The sequence below is a fragment of the Vigna angularis genome, chromosome 7 (genome assembly GCF_016808095.1).
Source record: "Vigna angularis cultivar LongXiaoDou No.4 chromosome 7, ASM1680809v1, whole genome shotgun sequence".
Lineage (NCBI taxonomy): Eukaryota > Viridiplantae > Streptophyta > Magnoliopsida > Fabales > Fabaceae > Vigna > Vigna angularis.
In genome coordinates, this window is record NC_068976.1 from 20,073,649 (window position 1) to 20,097,124 (window position 23,476).

A 23,476-nucleotide genomic window follows, 5' to 3' on the forward strand; every position below is an offset into this window, starting at 1 on the left:
TGAGAGGAAACAAAATAATGGTAAATGGCATCCAAGTACTAAAGTTTGGTGATGTTACCTCTCATACCAATGTATATGATAGTGGATGATACCTCCCAACCACAAAAAATAAGTTAGGACAAAACATGGTCATAATGGAGGGACCATCAACTCTTTTCTTTCACTGAAAAGACACATTTTACCTTTCGAACACCACTGTAAGACAAAAATAAGTGTTTAGGTATCACATTTTACTTCTTTTGACACCTAAGAAAAAGGCTAGCCACATTATACACACAATTGTTTATTTTGCTCTGTCATACAACACATTAGACGTATCAAACTAATCTTGTTAAAAACAATAAATTTCCAATTATTGGTATCATATAAACAAAATCCTTTATAAGATAAAACAAGATATGTGAGTTTATATATACATATTTTCATTGCTAAGAGATTTCAAATTGGTAAGAAACATTTTGACCTGATACAAAAAATAAATTCATAAAAATTTAATTTAAAACAGACAATACCACAGTAGAGAGGTATATATGTATTAAACCTTCTACAACCATGTCTCTTTGTTCATTACAAAACAATATATATAAGCAAATTCGATATTATAAAGTTTTAAATAAAAGATAATATCAAAGTCTTTTACATGAATTAGTTAATCCTTTCATTAGTGCTTAATCTCTCTTACCTATTTCTGTGAGATGATCCAAACATAATGTAATTTATTTTTAAAGTACAAACCAACTTGTTTAGTGCTATTGTTCCCATGCATTTTTGTTTAATATATACAATAGATTTAAAATTTTCAACCTACTTGTTCTTTTATGAGAAAATATTTTTATTAATAATTATAAAATTACTGTTTGATAAAAAAAATAATCTTATAGATAATATATCTATCCAAAAGAGATACTGCTGTCTGAAATATTTGTTCAAAATAGCTGAAACATCTATTTAGATATCTCATAAATGTATTTACTGTTTATCATAATTAAAAAATAAGTTCATATACATAAATAAAGGTACATTAACTGTTTTTAGATTTATGTTTGCAATTATCTCAACCATATTCATGTTTTGACATAAATACCTTTGACATATACTCTGATAAAATAAGAAGAGTCTCATTTCAAGGATGTCGAAGGTTTTCCCCAGATTTTTTGTTATTCCAAAGTTAGAAACCCAGAACTTCAAGTTTTTTTAGATTCACAATGCTAGTATATGTTACAAGAGGGTTAAACCGATCTCTCTTTCCATGGTTTTAAATCTATCAAATCAATCTTATTATATTTTCTAGATGTTACATGAAGGATGAACACATATGGGCCCATAATGGTTGATAATATCTCTGTAAAAGACTGAAACCTTAAATTATTTTTCTTCTGCTGCTGCTGCTGCTGCAGAAAACACTTACAATTAAGCTCATGGAAAATAACATAATCTTATTATAGTTGCACATAACAGATAGAAATCTGATAGTTCAGATAAAAGGTTTCTAAATTATAATCTCAGTTCTTGACAGATCCAATCTTGGAGTCACCAATTTGTGCACCATCACATAACTTGTCAACATTCTGAGTTGCTACCCCTTCCTTCGTCTCCCTGGCTTTTTCCTCAGCAACTCTTTGGAATTCTTCAGCTGTGGAGGGTGCCCTCTCTTCCATCAAACGGCTACGGTTTCCATTGCTTGCTTGTCCATAATTCTGATACAAATTCTTAATTCCTTAGTTCAATAACCAAAAACCAGTACACCACTTTCAGCAGCACAGTAAAACTCATTAGTTTTCACTACTCCTATAGCAAACCCCTCTGAGTTGCTTGCACTTTCAGCATTCCTTTTAGGGTTTTAATCCAACCCTACGTCAAGATTTTCACTTTCAAGAACTGGGTTATGCAGAAAACTGAAAACCTTCCTTCAAATTGCAGAATTTTTCCATCTCAAACACACAAAAAAGTTAACTAAAACTTGCTTCCAACCAAAAGCAAAATGAATCTGAATATGATGAACATAAGATTCCACTTTTCATATGTGTAATTTAATTTCCTGGAGGGGTTATTCTTACAAAGGAATACAATTTTTCACAGAAAGTGGGTAACACAATTACAAAGAGTAGTACACTGCATGAAAGAGGGAAATTGAAGTGGAAGGAGTGAAAGGAGAAATTAAAATTCTCAGATACCTTGATTGTGTTGTTGAAGAATGGCTTACTGGTAGTGGACTTTAGCAAGGATGATCTTGAAGTGGCATGGAGAATGGTGTGGAAGTGACCACCAACCATGATTTCTCTCTCCCCTGTGTATGTTTGAGAGTGAGTAGTTGGTAAAAATATTGTAATGGGAATTCAGGTCTTTCTAGCACTGTGGTGTCTAATGTCTGCTTGTATAGAAAACAAAAAGACAAGATTACACCTGAACATACTGCAGATATTCACGTCTTTGCCATTGCTTAAAAGACCTTTTGAAGTTAGATAAGTTTTTATTTTTTTATAGTAAGAAGGAAGAGTGTTAACGATGGTTATTTTTCTTATTTTTAAGAAGTACTTTAGATTTTTTTTATTCAGTCAAATTTTTGTTTATTTATTTAAAAGATTTATTGTTTAATCAATAGTAAGAGAGTTCTTCTTAATTATTCTCTATTTGCAATTGTAAACTTGGAAGGGGAGTGTAGTAGTATATGTCAATTACTGACAATTTTGTGCAAGCTATTTCTTGTTTTGATGGTCAAAGTATGTTGATGGATAATTTTTTTGAGATTTAAGAAATTTTGGCAAGTAATTGAATATGGTGTGCCTAAAACTAGCATGACCACTCATACACAATAAAAGGAGTTAGAGGCCATGAAGTTGAAAGATTTAAAAGCTAATAACTATCTATTTCAAGTCATTGATAGATATACTATTCTCATCAAAGAGACTTTCAAAAATAGTTGAAAGTCAATGAAGAAGAAATATCAAGGGTATGCTAGAGCAAAGAGGCAGCAACTCCAAGCTTTACATGTAAAATTTGAAACAACTCGAATGAAATCAATCTGATATTACTTCTCTCGTGTGATGACAATTGCGAATAAGATGAACATCAATGGAGAGAAAACACTCTTGTTGAAAAGATGCTTTGGTCTTTGTAAATTTTTTTTAACTTTGTTGTAAGTGCTATCAAAGAGTTTAAAGACATTCATGAGCTCTCACTTGACGAACTGCAGAACTTATTACTAGTGTATGAGGAGAAGCTCAAACAAACAGACACTGAAGAACAAACTTTAGAGGAAGAGGTAGATGTAGAGACAAAGGATGAAAAGGAAACATAAATTAGTTGTACAATAAGAGAATAAGTATTATTAGAAATCAAAAAAGGTTTAATATTAATAAAAGATTTAGTACCTCTTTTGGTCCCTTGAAAGATGATGGGTTGTGTTCAAAATGATCCTACCTTTTTTAAAAAGTAACAAATGATCCTACCTTTTGAAAAAACGGGTCAAGTTAATCATTTTTGCTAACGGCGTAAAAAATTAAACGGTGCAGTTGCCACCTTGGACAAAACTTAATGACGTGTCCAGTTTATCTTATTGCGTGGCAGTTGCGTGGCAGTGAGGTTAAAATTGTGACAAAAAACCGACACAGTTGTATAAACCATAATTAACTAACGCTCAGTCTTTGCTAAATTTGAGTTTGGGTCTGCACTTGATCAACACGGTTGTTCAGTCGAAACAGTAAAACTCCATTTGTTGTTTTTCTACAACCCTAAATGCTTTCTTCTTCTTTTCATTAGTGTCAAAGGGCTTTCCTTTGCTCTTGAGATTCTCACTGGGTGAACCAAATGGCTTAACCTTATTAGATTTGCTTCTATTCTCAGCTTCAGCTTCCGTTTGGAAACCAAATAGCTTAGCCTAGACGAAATCAAAATTGACATCTTTTAACCAAGAAAAAAAGAACAATCTTGTGTATGTCTTGTTCGTCCTCCAAATGGGACAAAACAAATATTAATGGCTGCTAAAACCCTTTAGAGGAAACCTTCAAATCTGATACAGATAAGAACGAGAAAACCTTCACCTTCAATGAGATAAACACTGACCCCAATTTCAACACAGCTTTCACCACAATGTTTAATGCGATTTTCATTCTAACCCTAACCCTCTTTTTTTTAACCTCTCTCACAGTACATTGTCATGTACTCAATTTATTTTCTCCCAATTTTAATTTTACACGTCAATAAACCTAACACTTCCACGCAATCACATAAAATTGACACGTCATTAAGTTTTGTCCAGGGGCAACTGCACCGTTTAGTTTTTGACGCCGTAACCATACAGGATTAACTTAACCCATTTTTTCAAAAGTTGGGATCATTTGTTATTTTTTAAAAAAGGTATGACCATTTTAAACACAATCCCTCTTTCGAGGAACCAAAAAAGGTATTAAACCTTAATAAAATAATCATGCCTCGAATAATACTAAATTCTAAATTCTATAATTTTTTTAAAAATTATCTTATTTACATACAATCAATAAAGGATATATTATTTTTTAAAATTTATGTATCAATGAAAAAAATATACATATAAATTTAAATGAGATGTTGTTAAAAAGCAATTTGGAAAATGTGATATTATATAACCGATTAATTTGTTTAAAATTAAACATAAACAAATTTGAGTTTTAAAAGTAAGTTTGTCATGTTTTTTTACTAGTGTTATTGCATCACTAGATTACTTGTCATTTCATAAATCTTAACATCACAATCAATAATTACATATATTTAGACACTCATAAGAAAATTCACTTTTGATACCTTAAAATGTTAACATTTTACTTTTAATTTTTTTTATTAAAAATATAATCGTATACTAAATATTATATTGAGATACTTATAGAATATTTTATATTCCAACTCACTTTAGCTTCCAATTTGCTAGGGAAAATATTAGGAGCAACCAACGAGTAGTTTTTTTTTTACAATGTTGAACAGTGTTATCGTATTAATTTTTTTTAAAAGTATATTTTGTAAAACAACATATTAATTTAATTTATCTTTTTAAATATAAAACATTTTACTTATTTTATCTTGAAATGATTAGAAATGAAAAAAAAATTGTAATTCTTGAATATGTATTATTTAATATTTATATATTTTATTTATAATCTCTTTTAGCCCCTATTTAAAAAATTTAGAAGGACTAAAAAATTAAAATAGTGAATATGAAAACTAAATAAATTGACTTACAAACATATAAGTAAAAAATGTATTCATATTAAAAATCAGATTTGTAATTAAATATTGACTATAATTAATTATTAAAACATACATCACCAAACTTATTTTGAATAGTAAAATTTGGGGTAGAAAAACCCTGGTTTGGTTTTGGTGAGTGTGGCGCTGGAACAGGGGAGTGCAAAGTCACAGGTTGAGTCTGCGGTGTTGCCATGTCGGCGTCGGAGATTCTCCGGGAACTAGATTCACTCAAGGATGCAAAGGCAAAAATTGAGCATAAAATCTCTGCGCTGGAAGCTCAACTCAGAGAGATTAATCTCCGAAACGACGCCGCACCGTCCAATGGCTCTTCTTATCCTTCTTCGTATCCCAGCAACGGGTTGACGCAGGACATGATCCACAGATACAGTCGTCATCTTATGCTTCCTTCCTTTGGTGTTGAAGGTCTTCTCTTCAATATTTTATATCCTTGCTTATCATGCTACATTAGCTTAACTATATTTTACTTAACGAAGGAATAATCGTATTCATTGCATATGTATGCTCAAGTATTAAATATAGTACAGTTTCATGTTGCAATTGCTTTATGGTAACCATAACAATTGGTATTCTTGATGTGTTGCTTTTTGCCATGTGTTGGGAAAAATAGACATCAGACATAGAACTCTGTTTGCTAATCTGTTTTATTTTTGTGGAAAATGTTCACAACTTTTTGCGTTTGTCGGGAGCAGGGCAGGCAAATCTGTTGAAGTCATCGATTTTGGTTGTGGGAGCTGGTGGATTGGGTGCGCCTGCATTGTTATACTTTGCAGCTGCTGGTGTTGGTAAATATCACTTTTTTAAGTATCGTTCTTGTTTTAGTCTATACAATTTTGAAGCTTACTTTTTAAAATTTACACTCAGGGCGCTTGGGTATTGTTGATCATGACGTGGTTGAGCTGAATAATATGCATAGGCAGGTACAGTATTGTCTGTTTTTCCCTCTCACCCCTTTTAGGCATAGCAGCTGCAACATGTACCTTGTGTATTTTTCATATGTTTGTGTCTGGCATCAGCTTTTGGGTGTTTACACTTTTACGAGTACATATGTTAGTGTGTCTTGCTTCTGTGTTTGTGTTCATTCACTGTTTTTCTTTTAACTTCACTACGAGATTATTAGTTTTGACAAGTTCTTACTTTGTTTCAGGTTATCCACACAGAAGCATATGTTGGTAAGCCAAAAGTGAAATCTGCCGCTGCTGCTTGTCTCTCGTATGTTGCTCTCTGACCTACTACTATTCATCACATCAATTTTTTGTGGACAAACCGAAAATGAACCCTCATTAGAATTTTTTTTTTCAAATTATTGAATCATCATTGTCCTTGGAACTAAGATGTTTTGAATGTTAGGGTCAACTCCACTATTGAAGTTGTGGAACATGAAGAAGCTTTGCGGACTTCTAACGCTTTGGAAATTCTTAGCAAGTATAATTTCTATAATCTTATTAATCTTTGTTTTTGCTTTAGGCCTCTTCCTTCTATGCTTGCATTTAACTTTCAATGTTATGACTAACTCTGTTTTTCTTTGTTTTGATTATGCGAATTTGGTAGATATGATATAATTGTAGATGCAACAGATAATGCTCCTACCAGGTACCTGATCAGTGATTGCTGCGTGCTACTAGGAAAGGTAAGTGTCAATGTTTTGATGTATGAGCAAATTTAATTGATACCACATGGGCCTTTTCAATTGTTATTCTAAGATTTTGGCCTCCCTGAATGCAACTCCGAAGTCAGCATTATTTTGTATGATGTTGACATTCATTAAAAAAAAAGGAAGTTATGCTTGCTCCTACGCTGTTGCCTACTAATAATTTCAAAGTGTACCTGTCATGAGTTATTATCTTTAAAATATTTGTAATCACTAGGCATCAATTTTTTTATAAATTTGAAAAATTGCAATTATCTGGTTTTATTTTATAGCTATGTGGATAATGTGATTTAAGGGACAACTTATTAATTATTTTCATATGATGCAGCCTCTTGTCTCAGGTGCTGCGTTGGGAATGGAGGGGCAGGTACATGTCTAAATTCTTTTTTTATTCGAGTATTTAAGTTGCATAATGCTTTATGCAGGACAAATCATCATGTATGCTTGATTATGTCGCATAATTTAAGTTTTAACAATGGAAACTTATGCTTCAGCTTACTGTCTACAATTACAAAGGTGGTCCGTGCTATAGATGCCTCTTTCCGTTGCCACCACCTAGAACGGCATGCCAAAGTTGTGCTGAGGGTGGAGTTCTTGGAGTAGGTAAATTTACTAGTGCTTTTGTGAACTGAATCAATTTTACTTTTCATTGCCAATCTAGGAGATGTTTACATAAGAAACAATGCCAACCAAAAGACAATTCTTCTGATCTCCTGTGTTCATTGCAAAGTTGAGTCATTGATTTGAGGTAATGTATACTTAAATTATCGGTGACAACTAGGTATTTAGTCTGATTGTGATTCCTTTCTGCCAAATCTGTCTCTATAAATGGGGAAGTATCTTTATGTTTTAAGCCATCAAGTTTAACTGAAGAAGGGACGGTTTTTTGTAGATTCACTGGTTCACAACCAGCTTAAGAGTTTTTCTAATATTTTAAATGGTACTATACTATACAAGGAAGGAAATTTAAAATGGGGAATCAAAGGGTCAAGAGGTTTAATAAGAATGGCAAGCCAGAAGGGTGATGTAAGGCATATTGCGATTTATTCTTTGTTTAGCATGAAGGTGCCCTTTAGTGAGACTTATTGGCTAAGATTCAATTTGTTTTGAATGTTTAAGTTGTTTCATTTATATTTCATTTTGCTAAACTATGATCCATAGATACTGGACTTTTTATCATCTATGTCAATAATGGTGAATATTTATCATTCAACTTGCTTTACTTCTCATTAGTACCTTTTTATTTTTTGTCTGGCTACTCTTCTGTTTTTTTTGACATTTGCCTCTTATCATTTTCAGTTCCTGGTATAATCGGCTGTCTACAGGCTCTTGAGGCTATTAAGATTGCGGCTGCTGTTGGTGAACCACTCTCAGGAAGGATGCTTCTCTTGGATGCATTGTCTGGAAGGATTCGTATTGTATGTTAGGAACTCCAATGTCTATTAACACAATCTTGCTAACACCCTCTATTTTTTATTAAAATTTATTGGAAAGAGCAATTTTTGGTAGGCTCCACTTATTCTCTCACCCGATTTAAAAGGGAAACCCAAGTTATGATTTGTAATAAATTCAACCCATAAAGAACAGGGGAGGGGGGTGGGGTTGGGGTGGTACCTGATGAGTGATTTTAGTATTCATACTAATTTTTCTGTCATCTATTAAATTGAGACTTGTAATATTTACAGTTCTAAACCGTGTTGTAACTATGCTATCGCAAAGTAAAGATATAATTGATGAAATCTCATTATTTGTTTGAATGTTTTTCCTCTAATAGTACACTGAATATACATGAGTCAAAACAATTTGTAATATGGTTTCTCCATAGCAAGATCATATTTATTTGTTACTGATTATGTTTTCATTGCACAGGTCAAAATTAGAGGAAGGTCTATGCATTGTGAAGCATGTGGAGAAAATGCAACATTTACAAAGCAGAAATTCCAAGAATTTGATTATGAGAAGTTCACTGAGACTCCCTTGCGTGTGGTATTTTTTTTCTTCTTGCCTTTCACCTCCCTTGTATTTAGATAAACTTGCTTCTGGTTAAGTTGGGTGTACTTTATTTTGGCCATTGTGTTGGATGAGACTGCTGTTAATAATATTGCCTTCGATGAAATTATTTTGATATTTTCAATGTCATTACTTGCCTATGCAGCCTCCTTTGAAGTTACATCTACTTCCGAGTGAATCTAGAATCAGCAGCAAGGAATACAGTGAAATAATTCTTAAGAAGGAACCACATGTGCTGGTTGATGTTAGACCAGCTCACCATTTCAAGATTGTATCTCTACCGAAGTCCCTGAACATTCCACTCTCAACGTTAGAGTCTCGGCTACCTGAAATATCAGCAGCTTTGAAGAAAGAGGAGGACAGTGGTCTAGTTTCTGGATCAGGTGCACAATTATATGTAGTGTGCAGAAGGGGAAATGATTCTCAAAGGGCTGTTCAGTGTCTTCACAAAATGGGTTTCACATCTGCCAAGGACATTGTTGGGGGCTTAGAGTCTTGGGCATACAACGTGGATCCCAAGTTCCCTACATATTAGCTGACACCTTTAGCTGTGTAAGAAAATACTTTCAAGTTATACTCCTGCTTGAAGTTATTGTATTTTATCAGTGATGCTGCTTCCGTTTTCTATTTTAAGTTATTCACGATACCTTTTTGAAGTCTAGGATGGTACTCTTGGCCATGCATTGTTGTAGAAAACTGTAGCCTATTACCTTTTACCTGATTCTTTTTGTTGGGTACAATTTAAAATTCACGCTGTAATAGTTACTTTTTGTATGTTTGCTGTGGTAACATCATATTACAAATATGGAAGTATCTAATGTTAAGTTATCTTAAGTTACGATACAAGTGTAGGCTTTCATTTTTTTAGAAGAGAAATGGTTTGGGTGGATCTCATGTATAAAAAAGGGAAATGTATGTTCATATTTTCTCTCTATTTATGTTTTTTGAAAATTAAAATAAATTTCCAACATAAAATAATAAAATATTTTGTTCAAAATACTAAAGTAGAAGTTTAAATTTTGAAGTTACTTATTATTATAACGAGTATAAAACCTATATTTACAATAGACGAACGAAGGTGGAGAACCTACATTCTAAAGTTACTATTTTAAGTTATTTAAAACCCATAATTTTATTAAAAGATACACTAAAATAGGGGAGAGATACACAAGCCAAATGCCATTCTAATAATAGTAGCAATGAAGTTAATTGATGTAATCGTTCGATGGGAATTTTCTACCCCACTTGTTAATTGATGTAATCGTTATGATGTTAGCGTAGCAACGCGTCAATGATTAATAATTTCAAAGAAAAAAAGATTGTACATCCATTTTTAAACTAAGCTCGCACTTTATACACCAATTAATCATATCATTTAGGTTGGTGACTGCATATGAAGGAAATTTCCACTCACAAAGAAGATTTTAATTGTCACTTTTTTTCTGAATCCTAGAGATAGAAAAAAAAACTGTGTTTGGAAACACAGTAGTTTAGATACATGAGTAACCACGTCCATTTACTTATAGACGCAGATGTAATACCTCCCAACATCGATCTAAATGTGAGAAATGATGTCAACATGATAGAAAAACAAGCTAAAATCCAAGAAAAGGAAATGAAGAAAACCCTTAGATAACTCCATTCACTTTGAAAAGTGAATGAAATCCTTACCAACCAAGAAGCAATACCTTTAAGAGTGCCATCCGAATATATAAACCATTCTTTGCCTGCCTAAAGTATGCAGCTCTTGGATCACTATCAACATCCACTGTGATCTGCATGAAATTATGGGAAGAATTTAGTTTATTGAATCTCAAAGCTTGTGTTCATAACAAGAATACATGATACAATGCCATGTCAATAATTCCTAGGTGTTTTACCTCGTCAAGTCTTGGAAGAGGGTGCATAACCACAGCATGTTTTTGCATCACCCTCAGGACATCTTTGTTCACAATGTACTTGCCTCGTGCCTCCTCATAAAGATCAATGTTCTCTCCGAATCTTTCTTTCTGAATGCGAGTTTGATAAACCACGTCACACTTAGAAGCCACTTCCATCAAATCAGCACTTTCTTCCCACTCCACTCCCTTTGATGTCAGATACTCTTTTATATCATCCTATGATAAAACAAAAAACATTTTAGAACAACTTGTGTCGTGTACTTGGCATGGCATAACCAGAATTTGCAGCAGCAGTTACCTTCATTTTAACCACGTTAGGAGAGACAAAATAAATTTTCACATTCTCATACTTGGCTAGTAAGTATGCAAGTGAGCGAACAGTCCTCCCATTAGCAAGGTCTCCCACAAGCCCAACTCTAATTCCATCCAGTTTTCCTATCTCTCTTTCAATGGTATAAACATCTAGCAGTGCCTGTGCAGTTTAATGAAGAAAAGAGTTTTGAGGCTCAAAAATCAAATCAAGCATTTACCACTCAAATTATTAAACTTTAGAAGAATGCAGGGCAAACAATAAAGTCATAAAAATTTCCCCTTGACTGCATTTTCTTGCTCTACATGAAAAACACTAAAGAATAGACAAACATTGACTCATCTTGTAAAGTGTAAATAAAGTACATAAGAAGTTATTGAAGGAACTTTTAGGTGGAAAAATCCATAATGTTCTAGATAACAAGCATTTCACCAAAAAAATGTAAACATTTTAAGATTTGTACTTCAATCAGTTTTCGGCTTCTAATCAGGCTTTTTGTACATCCAGCACTTTTTTGGTTTACTGAATAAATTTGTTATCCCCCAGGTGAAAAGAATGTGCAATATCTTGAACAAAGTCTTAAGGTAGAACTCGATTAATTAAGTTTACACTAGTAGCATTGGTAATTATAGACCAGTTCTACCCAATCAACTTCTCAGGAATTGTAAGGAAAAGATATGAACCTTTCTGTTTCAAATACCATGTGACAGCATCAGCAGAGTTAAGGGGTTTGTTTTAAAGTTTCTGTCACAACGTAATACACTTTACATACAAAAAATGCAACCTCCTTTCCTTAAGAAGAGTAACAATTCTCGGAAACAAACGATCCAATGCAATGCTGAAAATGGCTATAACAAAAAGGTGCATAGCAAACGCCAAACTATGCAATTTTTGCAGTAAAAAAGTACTCTATCCATGTAGGCCGTAGCTCAAGATTATTTTGAAAAGTAAATCATACCATGAAAATATCTACTTGACATTCTCTGTGCAATGGTTTCTAAACTCTACTAATTTCGGCAAATTCTTCATACCTGGGTGGGATGCTGTCCAGGGCCATCCCCTGCATTGATTACAGGAATGCTAGCAGTTGCTGCTGCTCTTTTTGCAGCACCACTTTCAAAGTGTCTCATCACAATTATATCAGAGTAACCTTCAATAGTTCTTATAGTATCTGCAAGAAGTAAAGTTCCACAAAACTCCAATTTTAGATAGAACAACAATGAAATGCACCCACTAAAAAAACATTGCACCGTTAATTGACAGGACATACCTTCGAGCGTTTCTCCTTTAGCAGCAGATGAAAACTCCCTTGCATTCTCAGTTGTGAGAACGTCCCCACCTAATCTTTTCATGGCGGATTCAAATGAAAGCCTGGTTCTAGTGGATGGCTCATAAAACAAGGTAGCCATGAGGTAACCATTAAGCATTTGGCTCCCAGATGAATTGCTTTCAATGCTCTCCATGCTCCTCGCAACTTCAAAAATGGCATTGAGAGTCTCTCTGTCAAATTGCTGGGCCTCAATGACATCATCAAACTGAAAATTTTGCCCCACAGAGGAGGGAGCACTTTCAACTTGAAGAGCCCCTGCCCTCCACATAATCTCATCACCTTTACGTGAAAGTTTAGATTTTTCAGAGATCCCAGAATGCCCAAATGATGTTTTTGGCTTCAAATAATTCCAGGGCTGATTGTGAAAACAACAAACAGAGGATTTTGCAGCCAGCTTGGGATGAAACACACCCACATGCATAGAGCAGGAGAACAACAAAGACGCAGCACTCATTGTGTTCTATTAGAGCGACTACACAAGACAGAATACTTATATATTATCACAAAAGCACACAAAAAACCATAAATTGCACACTCAAATCTCAAATCCTTCAACTCTGAAGATGGGAAGCAAAAGGGCACAAAAAGTAAGTTGAAATGAAATTTAAAGAAGTGGTATAGGTGGAATCACTCTTTTAATGCCAACAAACAAGAGGAGCATAAAGGTATATGCTTAAAAACCACGCTTGAAAAAAGACGGCAACGGAATCCGGGCGAAAAAAACAACTACGAAAAATCACGAGAGAAAAAAAAGTAATAATAGTGGAAGCATGACCAATCCAATACTTTATTGAAATCAGAATGAAAAGTTATGATGATGAAATAGAATACCGTGAAGATCGTTTGTAGGAAATGAGTAATTTATTTATTTATTTTATTTGAAGGCAGACAACGGCTACAAAACTGTGTTTCGACTCTGCAAGAAGGAACAATATGTGTTGCCTTCGCAGGCTTCAAGAGGAGACGACCTGCTTTCAAAATCAAAAAGTAAACCTTTCTTTTCAATAATGGGCCAACATTTGTGATGTCCAAGCTGCATTTGGGGCCGCTTGATGGTTATTTTCAACCTTTTTTTCTTTTACTTCTCATTTATTCCAAAATATATTTTTGAAATTTAGAAAAAAAGGTAAAAGGAATACTCCGGATCAATGCAGAACAATTTATTAGGAGTGCAGAAAACAGTTTTCTTCATTCATCCATTTGTTTTTGCTAAATGGTGTTTTTTTTACTATAGACCATAGATAACTTACAAAGTATATATATATATACACACACACAAGTAAATTTATTATAATACATAGGTCAACTATATTTTGGCTATTTATTTTACTTTTAAAATGAGTTTAATTTAATTTAATTGTCATCATAAATTGATAATTGATCTCTTAAACTACATGATGATGCTAGCTAAATATGATTTTTTGATAAAAAAAAGTGAATTTACTTTACCTTACTTTCTAAAAAGAATCATTCCAACTCATTTATTTTTTTCAAAACCACTATTCTTTAGAAGTTTTTAATATGATTTTAAATAAATTTTTTTATCTTATTCAAGATGTAAAACATGTTCTTTTAATTTTATTCATATGAAAATTATGGATTTAAACTAAGTTTGGACCGTAAATGGTGTGAAAAATGAGTCCAACCATCAACACAAAATACACTATATCAATTTTCAAAATAAATTTAAAAATAAGAAATTTGTTCAAAGTAAAGATCACAATATAAGATAAGTTACGTCCACTACAGAAAAAGTGAGTTGGTTGGATATTTAATTCTCTTAAGTTGTATATGTCTATCTCGTAAAATAGACCAAAATAAACTGTCGCTTAGCCTATTTATTATTAAAATCAATAAACTTACCTTAGTGACGTGATTAAATGACATTTTAGAAGATAAACATAACATTAATTATTTTGAAATACAAAAGACCAAATTAAAAATCTTATTATAAATTATTTTTAACGAATCGATAAGATAAAAACTCTCTAATAATTTGGTCATTAGAATTGTCAAGCACAAGACCAGAAACTGCAGAAACGTTCAACTACTTTTGCAGAGCACACATGAAAAAAAAACAATTTTTATTCTATTGGCCATATCAAAAGCATTAAAAACAGAATGCATTATTAAGATAACAATTTCAAATAAAGAAGACTATAATATAGAGATTAAGATCCTTGGCATGCATGAAATGAAGCAACTAAAAAAATCTATAACTATCTTGAACAAGAAAACATGAACTAAACCAATTTCCGAAGGTCTCATGCATTATTATTGCAGTGGTGATCGCCAGTAGTATTACTGGTGCCACTGGTGTTTGAATGTGAACTTCCCATGACAGATGTTATGGCTGCCACAAGTGCAGCAGTGAAATTGGGGTCTGCAGTGATAGCAGCAGTTGCTGCATTCAGTGAGTTAGAAAACGATGGAGCTGCAGCGTCCATTCCCTGAGATTCATGTAAGCCAGCAAGCTTAGTTTGATCACACAGTGAGTGTCCGAATAATTTTGGAACTGACATGAACTTCTGAGCCAAAAGGGGAGAAAGGAGGCTAAGTTGGTTGTGTGGATCCCTTTGGTGGTGTGAGGAATTGGTAGGATTTTGAGTGAGATCGAGAGTGATGGTGGGAAATGGAGCTGAGGCAGAGAGAGTTGCCATGTTTTGAGAGCATGGAAGTGAAGCATTTTCCAAAATGGTTGGATTGATTAGGCCATCTGAGCTTGGCATTGATCCAGAAAGAAGCATTGAAGCAGCTGCAGATGTGGTTGAGGCCATTGCCTGAGCTGTGGGAGGAAGTGGATGGTTATGCTGTCCTTCATATGTAGTGATCAACACACTTCGATCTTCTGCACACCTTTGTACCTGTCAACAAACATAACATGTCTTGTTCGTGTACGACGTTGTTTCTTTATAATGTGCTCATGTTAGAGATAAAAGTGTGTTTTTTTTTTTATGATTTTAGTGCAAAAGTAAGTCAGTTTTGAAGCATGCATACTTGTTTACGCACTGGGCAGCCTGTACTCATTGTGCAACGATAATAGGCCCTTGGACATGGATTCCCTTTTGCCATCTTCTGCCCATACTTTCGCCATTGGCATCCATCTGCAATCTGTTATAATAATGAAATTTCTCTTGAATCAATAATTTCTACATATATGATTCATTTGTTAATCAACTTTTAAAATTCTTATATGAATTTTCATGCTATAATCTCATAAAATTTATAACAATTTATAACAGTTAGAATTTCAAGTGTAAGTCTAACTTTCATATTAGTTAAAGATGGATGTTATATTTTTATTCTTAGTGATCATTGTATCGAAAGTCTTTTAGCTAAATATGTTTTGGATCATCAAATTTGCTTTCTATTATATTTTACACATACAACTCAACATTACTCCTAATTTCTCATAATCCATAGTGGTCTTTCATAGAACACATTAATTAGATATACTGAATTTTTGTGAAATAATTAACTTGGTGCTAATACATGCACAATATTATACATAGTTGCATTTGCCAATTTCATTTCTGCTTATTATTTAGTTTACTAACCATTGTGGAGTCTGATCTTGCTCGAACTGACACACGGGCTTTCTTGATCATTGACAAGGTTTCTGAATTTTGATCCAATTTAGGAACTTTGTTAGAAAGTTCTTGGTCACCTTCCATTCTAGCTTTTGAGCTTTCCCTTCCACAATCCAACTTATCTTCAACATCTTTCTCATTACCCTTACACCGATGCATCAAATCAACCACGCTTTTGCTCTCTCTGAGTTTTTCCTCTGAGGGTTGCTGCGAAGCCTCATCCTTTTCAGCCACACCAATGTCTAAAAATGACCTCGGAACCATCTCTTCTTTCTCTCCATCCACTCCATTCTTCTACACAAAACCAAGCAAAAAACAATACGTATGTTCTACACCGTATATATTCTTTGATAATCGACGAGTTGTAGAAATACATAAATAAATAAACAAATAAATTACCCGTAGGTTATGCTGCTTCTGCGTTATCTTGATAAGTTGCATGCGTACGGCGTTGCTGTTATTGTTCATCTGATCGATCAACTCTCTTAATCTTTGATTTTCAGCATTCACTTGATGCAATTCAGTTACCAAAGCTACAAACTGTACCCATAAGAATAAATAAACTAATTACATATTATAAAATTTGCCTATTTTGTATGCTGAAATTGCATTAATATACAACACTGACACAAATATTCCCTTACCCTCTTTTCATCCATAGTTTCCAAAGCATCATTTTCTTCAACTGGTCTGTTGCCACCTGTGTTCTTGGTAAGGAGATCCAAACTGGTCTATAGATGAACAACATTACAAAAACATAAGATTTTCACATAGCGAACTAGGGTTAGGTTTAAAAATGTGAAGAAATATATGAGTTTGCATGGATGGATGTAAAAAGCACATACATCTACATGAAAGTCGAGGGTTTGATGATGATGAATGTCATTATCATTATCATCATCTTCATCATCATCATCTTGGGTTTCTTTACTCTTGTGAGGGAAGAAATCGAGGGCATCCATGAGGAATGGTGTCCTGTGAAGGACATGAATGGATGTGAAGAAGGGTGAGCAGTGTCATGATTGGAAGAGGGTTCCATGTTGATTAAATATATAATGTATGTGTCTGTTGAAGAAGTCTTACATAAGTGTGTGCTTGGTTAGAAAGAAAGTTGTTGAATGAGTATCAAAGAAGAGTCATGCAGTTGTGCCCACAAGTTTTCCAAAGGGAGAGAAAATGGAGAGAGAAAGTGGTAGAGAGATGCAATGGAGTCGGCAACAAAAAATGGGGTTTTGTTTTGACTAAGACCAAAGATTTGGGAAGTGTGGGAAGTGATGCACACGTGTCACTTTTCTGAAGAGCCATTGGAGAAAGGACAGGAACCAGAACATTAGAGCGACTCTGACTTACACTATTTGCTATTAACTAATGTCTGACTGCGCAATTTACTATTTTAAGATTGTATTCATCAGTTTCGTGTCTTGAATCTCTTATTTAAATTCAACGCTTTTCTGCATGTCATTCTATTTTTCAAGTAAATATATTTTCATAATTAACTTATCTGAGAATTATACTGTGTGTTTAAGAATAGAAATATGAATAAGTGGTTTATAAAAAAAACTACTGTATGAGTTAATTTGATAGATTTTTATTATCAAATCTGAATTTCGATTAAATTCAATAATAATATCCCAAACGTATTTTTTTAATTTAGATTTACTGAATATGTATAAGTGAAAATATCACAATAGTTCAAAAACAAGTTAAACTTGAATTAATACTAAAATTCTTTTCTGAAAATTCTCATAGATACCATTTAACAGATTCCCACAACTGCTAACTACTAAATATTTCATTTCAAAATTCGCACTAGCACATAATTATACTTAATAAAACATCACCAAACAGGAGCTTCCTTATGTTAGGAATTATATCAAGATTCGGTTATTTCCCACGTAGTTGAAATTTTTAAGTGTCTAGGCAAAAATTTAAAGAGTCTAAGTGAGTTTTTAAATTATATAACTAAAGATATCAATTGGATAACAAAAATTCTCGTTCAAACTATTGAAATTTGTAACTATGATTGGATATAGGTTCTCAAAAGGAATTATGTGTAAGATTTCATGACTTACTCTTTATAAGATGTGATATACCATGTGAAAGATTTGATAAAATTTCAATAAAATGTTTAAATTGTTCGAACAATATTGAAAGACATGTGAAAAAGGCTCATGAAGTAATTTATGACGATAATATAATTTATAATTTATTTATTTTAGTAATATCCCAAACGTATTTTTTTAATTTAAATTTACTGAATTGTAATTATATATATTGAATTTTATACTATTCCCAAAAATATATATGTTACATCTTATATATATATATATATATATATATATATATATATATATATATATATATATATATATATATACACACACACACACATGTGTATTAGTGAAAATATCACAATAGTTAAAAACAAGTTAAACTTAAATTAATACTAAAATTCTTATAAATATCGTTTAACAGAATCATACGAGTGCCAACACTTAAATATTTCTTTTTAAATTCTTGATAAAACATCACTAAACCGGGCAACATTCTCCTATCATCAGAAAAATGGTCAGTTTAAGTAGTCTATGCGACTTTATATATAAGTTTTGTCCATAGTTTTATTGCTGTGTCAATTTGGTTACTATATAAAAAAAAAACTATCAACTTCAACAACATTAACCATTCCGTTAATTTGATAGATTTTTAAAGTAAGCAACTATACCTTATATATATATATATATATATATATATATATATATATATATATATATATATATATATATATATATATATATATATATATATATATATATATATATAAATTTACATTATTCCAGAGTTGATTTGAAATTAATTTGATGGGTTTTTAAAATCAAATTCAGCTTTTAGTTTATTTAATTCCTTTATCTTTAATTTTAAAATTATATTTCATAATTTAACTAATTCGTTTATAACTTACGTAAGTGTTACAACAATATAGATCATGCTATTATTTTTAATTATTTAAATACTATATAAAACTTTTATGTAAATATATTTTATTAATTGATTCAATCAAATTTAAATTTGACGAACTTTATATGTTACATAGAACAATCAAAGATGGTTCTCCCTCCCTTCAATTTCTTACACGGTTTAATCTTTGATGCCCTACATGTTCTATATCTCTGCTAAGACTAATACTAATCCTAAATATATATAATACTACCAACATATTTGCATACTTGTATTAGGAATACAATTCTCAATGCACTCTACTCTCTGTCCTGCATAAATAACCATTCCTCCAATTTACTGGGTGGGGTAACCCTCTTCCTGATTAACATTTCAATAGTAGGACATTCTCTCTTCCTCCCTCCCCTCGGCCTTGACCTGAATTCTGCATCAGCTTCTTCAAAATCACCCTGCATAAAAAAAAACTTTAGTATGACAATTCAAAAGCAAAACTTTCACACACCATCTCTTGTCAGATAACTTTTGGCACAACCGGATACCAAAACGAAAAAGAACTTACGAGGGTAAAAACATGTTTAGCAGTTTTTTCGTGATTATCCCGCACATGTTTGTAAGCAAATCTCATGCCACAATCAGGAAACCCACACCGAAAAGGTTTTTCTTTAAGGTGCACAGCCTTCTTATGCTTATCAAGATTAGATTTCTGTTGACACAATGAAGAACAGATTAATATAAAGTTCACTCGAAACTAAATTGAGAATTCAATAATATAATGCACAACCAGAAGATTTAACATGTATTACTTTAGAGAATGTGCAGCTACAACCCTTAAACTCGCATTGAAAGGTCTTCGAGGAACTGCTGTCAGCTTCATGTGAACGAAGGTGACGCTTAATATTCTTCTTCAGTTGCTTAGACCCACAAATGTCACAGGTCATATATTGATGGGAGGTATTTACATGAGCTCTAAGGCCCTGGACATTAGCAAAATGCTTCATGCAACCAGGTTCTAAGCACACCACCTCTATTGATTCCAGCTTAACTGCATGATAAAGGCTTTCTTCAAAATTGTAACCAACAGGATTCACTAATTCGTAAATAAAACCTAAAAAAAAAAGCCTACCATGAGAATCTTCATGCTTTTTTAGCTGTGAAGCAAATCTGAAACCCTTTCCACAGCCAATCTCTGGACACACATGTTGTTTGTGACTTTTGTCAGCGGCGGCAGTGGAACTGCCATCGTGAATCTCCTCAACGTGTCTTTGCATATTGCCTTGCAAAGAGAACTCAATGTTGCAGTTCACAACAGGGCACTTGAATGTCTTCCCTTCATGTAGTAGAAGGTGCCTAGTCAGGTGGTCCTTCCTTCGGTAACTCGCATGACAATCATCAACAGTACACACAAACGGCCTCTGGAAACATCACAAAATTGGTTAACGACAAAAAACCCAAACATAAACATCATCATACCCCGAGAAGAACAAGAAACAAATGAACAGACTGCCAACCTCAAATTCAAAGAGCGTGACTGAGGCATCCTTGATGGAGCTTCACAGGAGGTCTCCCTACCTGATACTGATCCATCAAGTCTAAACTCGTTGCCTCGTGCATTTTGGAGTTCGTTGTCTGGGATCCAATGCTTCACACTATTAATCCATAATTTTCCAATGATTTTAGAATCTTATAGATTATATTCCTGCAAAATTTGTCTCTTCAGCCTAATGCAACAATACTATTAAGTCACAACAAGAGCTACATCTCCCACAAACAAAATATGTTTCAAATAACACAACAGTAAATAAAACATTACACAAGAATATGTTTCTGTTAGAGCACTATTATTCTTTGCTGATAAAAAAGTATACGTTTGTCATGTGCTTTCAGAATTTTCCATCTATAAATTGTCTTATATTTAAGAATGTAAAAGATACCTCAGGCGAGTGACTTTGCATGTGCTGCAACAAATATGCGTGTTTCTTGAAAGTGACACCACATTCCTCGCAGGTGTTGGATTTTGAAGACTCCGTTTCAGGATCTGTTTCTTTTCTAGCCTTCTCATCCTCTTCCTAAAAAGACACCAAAATTAACGAAGTTTTACATGACCGTATACATCCACCAAATCGTAATAATTTAAATAAGGATGATTGTGAAGGGTTTAATTTTTCAAAAGAACAAACAAAAATACAGAAAATAAAACTACCTTGTGTTGCGAATTGATGTGAGAGGTAATTAGGGTTTTCTTGGATCTGCAGATACCGCAGTACTGGCAGAAATAACGTCTAATATCTCTGGACTTTGGCCTTTCTTCAATTGTTACGGCTTCAACCATTGTTTTGGTGATGAGATACAGAGAACAAATCGAAGAGTGCAGAAATTCAATGTAAATATGAGGATGGTGTTATGTGCGGCGATTTTGTGAAGCTGAAGAGTGTGTGAGCTGCTAGGTTTTACGGCAACTAGGAATATATATATATATATATATATAGAAGACCTACACGATGTCGTTTGGGTGGTTTAACTAAAATTATGATAAAATTAAATATTTTATCCATCAAATTTGGTTATTTTTTCTTTTAGTTATTTTTTTCATGATAACTATTAACTAAATTTCCAACAATATTTCTTTTTTTAGCTTTACGCCTTCAGAGTTCCGACTCGTTACCAGTATGACTAGAGCTATCTGGTTCAGACACGTGTCAGAAGTATAATATGTAAATATTTATTATGAAAATTTTATCTAAAACATTTTTTAACCCTTAAATTTGGATCGATTTTTTAATTTTTAATTTTAAATTAATTTTTAGTTTCTCAATATAAAATTAATATTTAAAGTTTTTTAAATTTGAAAGTATTTTTTTTTAATTCTTCAAATTTAAAAATATTGTTTTAGTCTCCAAGTATAAAATCATGAATATGTTATTTGAAATTTAAAAGTGATAAATTATATCTTTAAAATTATTAGAAATATATTTTTTATTATTTAAACTTAATCATGTAAAAATACGAAGGTTAGCATTATGTTTTCTATCCTTCATTTTTGTTATGTAAAGGAGCTAAATGAGAAAAACAAAAATTAAAATATATTAAATTTCTAAATTAAAAATAACATTTCATTCAAATTAAAAGAATTAAAAGTACTATAATTAAAGATTTGAAGTGGTTAATTTCGTATTATAACAAATATTTGTTCTAAATTTTAGAAACTAAAAGCAATTTGATTTGAAGACTAATTGAACGAATTTAAGAGACTAAACACAGGGGTCACAGGAAAATCTGTATATCTGAATATTTGTGATATTAAATGAATATTTTTAATATGTGAGTAATAAATATGCATATTTAATTATTTATTTGGTGATTATGATAGATATTAAATGAATTTGTAATCAATATTAAATAGATATTATTAACAAATATTTACAGATAAAATTAAATAAATATTTTCAATAAATATATGTAGATAATAAAATATTATGATATTTGATCGGTTGATATTCATTATCCAACAATAATATTAGTTAATTTTATTTAAGTATTTTTTTAACATTCAAATATTCAAAATAAAATTATTAATATAATTATTTAAAATTTAATTTCATATCTTTATACTTTTTTATTTAGACTTAGTAAATTGAAATTATATTACACATAGATTGATTTTTTAAAATTTATATTTTGATATAACCGATTTAAATTTATTTTTTGCAATACAATTTTTATTTATATTAATATTTTTTAATAATTTAATTTAAATTGTAGTTTAAAAATTAATTTTTTATTTGAATTTATATTTAAAAATAAATAAAAAAATATCTGCAAGTATTTTACGAGTATTTATACATATATAAAATCCATTAATTCTTTTTACCGATAACAAACATGTAAAAAATATATTTTCTCAATACGGAATAAATATTATTTATGCTGGATCTGACCCTCGTAACATCAAATTATTAAAACACTTGGCATCAACGAGTAAAAGAGTCATTGTTTAATCTTTTTTAAAAGGAAATTTAGTGCAGAAATAAATAAAAATTACATAACTACATTTTTATTATTAAATTTGGAGGATTATTTTATCATAAACTTATAATTCATAGAAATTAATTTAGTGCTAAATTATAAATTTTACTAACCAACTTAATATTAATATGTATTAGTTATTAAATAAATTATACAAAATATAATTATTATATAATTATTATATATATATATATATATATTTCTATTTTTAAATGTATGTAGCATGTACTAACCATTTTGTATTAAATAATGAAATATATATATTTATACAAAAATCAAATTCAAACTTTGTACTCATTTACAACAATAATCCACCACACTATTACACTACTAAAAAAAATCTTAGTATAATTTTTTTAGTGTTTGTTTTCCAATTTTATCCTTTAAATATTTTTTTATCAAATATAGCGTTTTTGTCTTGACTTTATTTTAAAATTTAATTATCTTTTCAAAGGAAAAATTACCTAT

At 31.8% G+C, this 23,476-nt stretch overlaps 5 protein-coding genes across 6 annotated transcripts; 1 reads left to right on the forward strand and 4 right to left on the reverse strand.

The window, feature by feature from the left end:
• Window positions 1-1,327: 1,327 nt before the first annotated feature.
• Window positions 1,328-2,361, reverse strand: LOC108337548 (uncharacterized). Its single transcript, XM_017574103.2, has 2 exons — window positions 2,175-2,361; window positions 1,328-1,697 (listed from the first exon to the last, which is right to left on the reverse strand). The coding sequence occupies exons 1-2, from the start codon at window positions 2,271-2,273 to the stop codon at window positions 1,503-1,505; spliced, it is 294 nt and encodes a 97-aa protein (XP_017429592.1). The 5' UTR covers window positions 2,274-2,361; the 3' UTR covers window positions 1,328-1,502.
• Window positions 2,362-5,291: 2,930 nt separating this feature from the next.
• On the forward strand, window positions 5,292-9,677 carry LOC108336258 (adenylyltransferase and sulfurtransferase MOCS3). The gene is made up of 11 exons (XM_017572643.2): window positions 5,292-5,643; window positions 5,931-6,023; window positions 6,103-6,158; window positions 6,386-6,450; window positions 6,589-6,663; window positions 6,790-6,868; window positions 7,218-7,256; window positions 7,384-7,492; window positions 8,189-8,307; window positions 8,759-8,875; window positions 9,045-9,677. Exons 1-11 carry the CDS (start codon window positions 5,412-5,414, stop codon window positions 9,432-9,434), a joined length of 1,374 nt encoding a protein of 457 aa, XP_017428132.1. The 5' UTR covers window positions 5,292-5,411; the 3' UTR covers window positions 9,435-9,677.
• A 617-nt stretch (window positions 9,678-10,294) lies between these two features.
• LOC108336204 (aspartate carbamoyltransferase 1, chloroplastic) lies at window positions 10,295-13,433 on the reverse strand. Of its 2 annotated transcripts, XM_017572552.2 has the most exons (6): window positions 13,272-13,433; window positions 12,381-12,912; window positions 12,142-12,281; window positions 11,099-11,272; window positions 10,780-11,016; window positions 10,295-10,674 (listed from the first exon to the last, which is right to left on the reverse strand). In XM_017572552.2, exons 2-6 carry the CDS (start codon window positions 12,892-12,894, stop codon window positions 10,567-10,569), a joined length of 1,173 nt encoding a protein of 390 aa, XP_017428041.1. In that variant the 5' UTR covers window positions 12,895-12,912; window positions 13,272-13,433; the 3' UTR covers window positions 10,295-10,566. The 2 variants fall into 2 exon arrangements, with proteins under 2 accessions (XP_017428041.1, XP_017428042.1); XM_017572553.2 differs by having other exon boundaries at window positions 12,381-13,433.
• A 1,202-nt stretch (window positions 13,434-14,635) lies between these two features.
• LOC108336508 (probable WRKY transcription factor 31) lies at window positions 14,636-17,021 on the reverse strand. The gene is made up of 6 exons (XM_052879937.1): window positions 16,876-17,021; window positions 16,675-16,761; window positions 16,430-16,570; window positions 15,998-16,324; window positions 15,438-15,551; window positions 14,636-15,304 (listed from the first exon to the last, which is right to left on the reverse strand). Exons 1-6 carry the CDS (start codon window positions 16,990-16,992, stop codon window positions 14,705-14,707), a joined length of 1,386 nt encoding a protein of 461 aa, XP_052735897.1. The 5' UTR covers window positions 16,993-17,021; the 3' UTR covers window positions 14,636-14,704.
• A 2,030-nt stretch (window positions 17,022-19,051) lies between these two features.
• Window positions 19,052-21,449, reverse strand: LOC108337102 (transcription factor IIIA). The gene is made up of 6 exons (XM_017573559.2): window positions 21,186-21,449; window positions 20,917-21,051; window positions 20,109-20,397; window positions 19,789-20,027; window positions 19,545-19,688; window positions 19,052-19,434 (listed from the first exon to the last, which is right to left on the reverse strand). The coding sequence occupies exons 1-6, from the start codon at window positions 21,312-21,314 to the stop codon at window positions 19,285-19,287; spliced, it is 1,086 nt and encodes a 361-aa protein (XP_017429048.1). The 5' UTR covers window positions 21,315-21,449; the 3' UTR covers window positions 19,052-19,284.
• Between the last annotated feature and the right edge of the window lie 2,027 nt (window positions 21,450-23,476).

Bases quoted from the DNA above. Each gene is read 5' to 3' on its own strand.
- LOC108337548 (XM_017574103.2), bottom strand. From the start codon at position 2,273: ATGGTTGGTGGTCACTTCCACACCATTCTCCATGCCACTTCAAGATCA. The intron at 1,698-2,174 runs GTATCTGAGAAT...AATTTGTATCAG, and splicing joins TCTTCAACAACACAATCAAG to AATTATGGACAAGCAAGCAA.
- LOC108336258 (XM_017572643.2), top strand. From the start codon at position 5,412: ATGTCGGCGTCGGAGATTCTCCGGGAACTAGATTCACTCAAGGATGCA. The intron at 6,024-6,102 runs GTAAATATCACT...ATTTACACTCAG, and splicing joins CTTTGCAGCTGCTGGTGTTG to GGCGCTTGGGTATTGTTGAT. The intron at 7,493-8,188 runs GTAAATTTACTA...TATCATTTTCAG, and splicing joins GGGTGGAGTTCTTGGAGTAG to TTCCTGGTATAATCGGCTGT.
- LOC108336204 (XM_017572552.2), bottom strand. From the start codon at position 12,894: ATGAGTGCTGCGTCTTTGTTGTTCTCCTGCTCTATGCATGTGGGTGTG. The intron at 12,282-12,380 runs GTATGTCCTGTC...TACTTCTTGCAG, and splicing joins TAAAGGAGAAACGCTCGAAG to ATACTATAAGAACTATTGAA. The intron at 10,675-10,779 runs GTAAAACACCTA...AATTTCATGCAG, and splicing joins CTCTTCCAAGACTTGACGAG to ATCACAGTGGATGTTGATAG.
- LOC108336508 (XM_052879937.1), bottom strand. From the start codon at position 16,992: ATGGATGCCCTCGATTTCTTCCCTCACAAGAGTAAAGAAACCCAAGAT. The intron at 16,762-16,875 runs GTATGTGCTTTT...GTTCATCTATAG, and splicing joins CCCTCGACTTTCATGTAGAT to ACCAGTTTGGATCTCCTTAC. The intron at 16,571-16,674 runs GTAAGGGAATAT...TTATGGGTACAG, and splicing joins AAACTATGGATGAAAAGAGG to TTTGTAGCTTTGGTAACTGA.
- LOC108337102 (XM_017573559.2), bottom strand. From the start codon at position 21,314: ATGGTTGAAGCCGTAACAATTGAAGAAAGGCCAAAGTCCAGAGATATT. The intron at 21,052-21,185 runs GTAGTTTTATTT...GTGTCTTTTTAG, and splicing joins ACATCAATTCGCAACACAAG to GAAGAGGATGAGAAGGCTAG. The intron at 19,689-19,788 runs GTAATACATGTT...TTGTGTCAACAG, and splicing joins GTAGCTGCACATTCTCTAAA to AAATCTAATCTTGATAAGCA.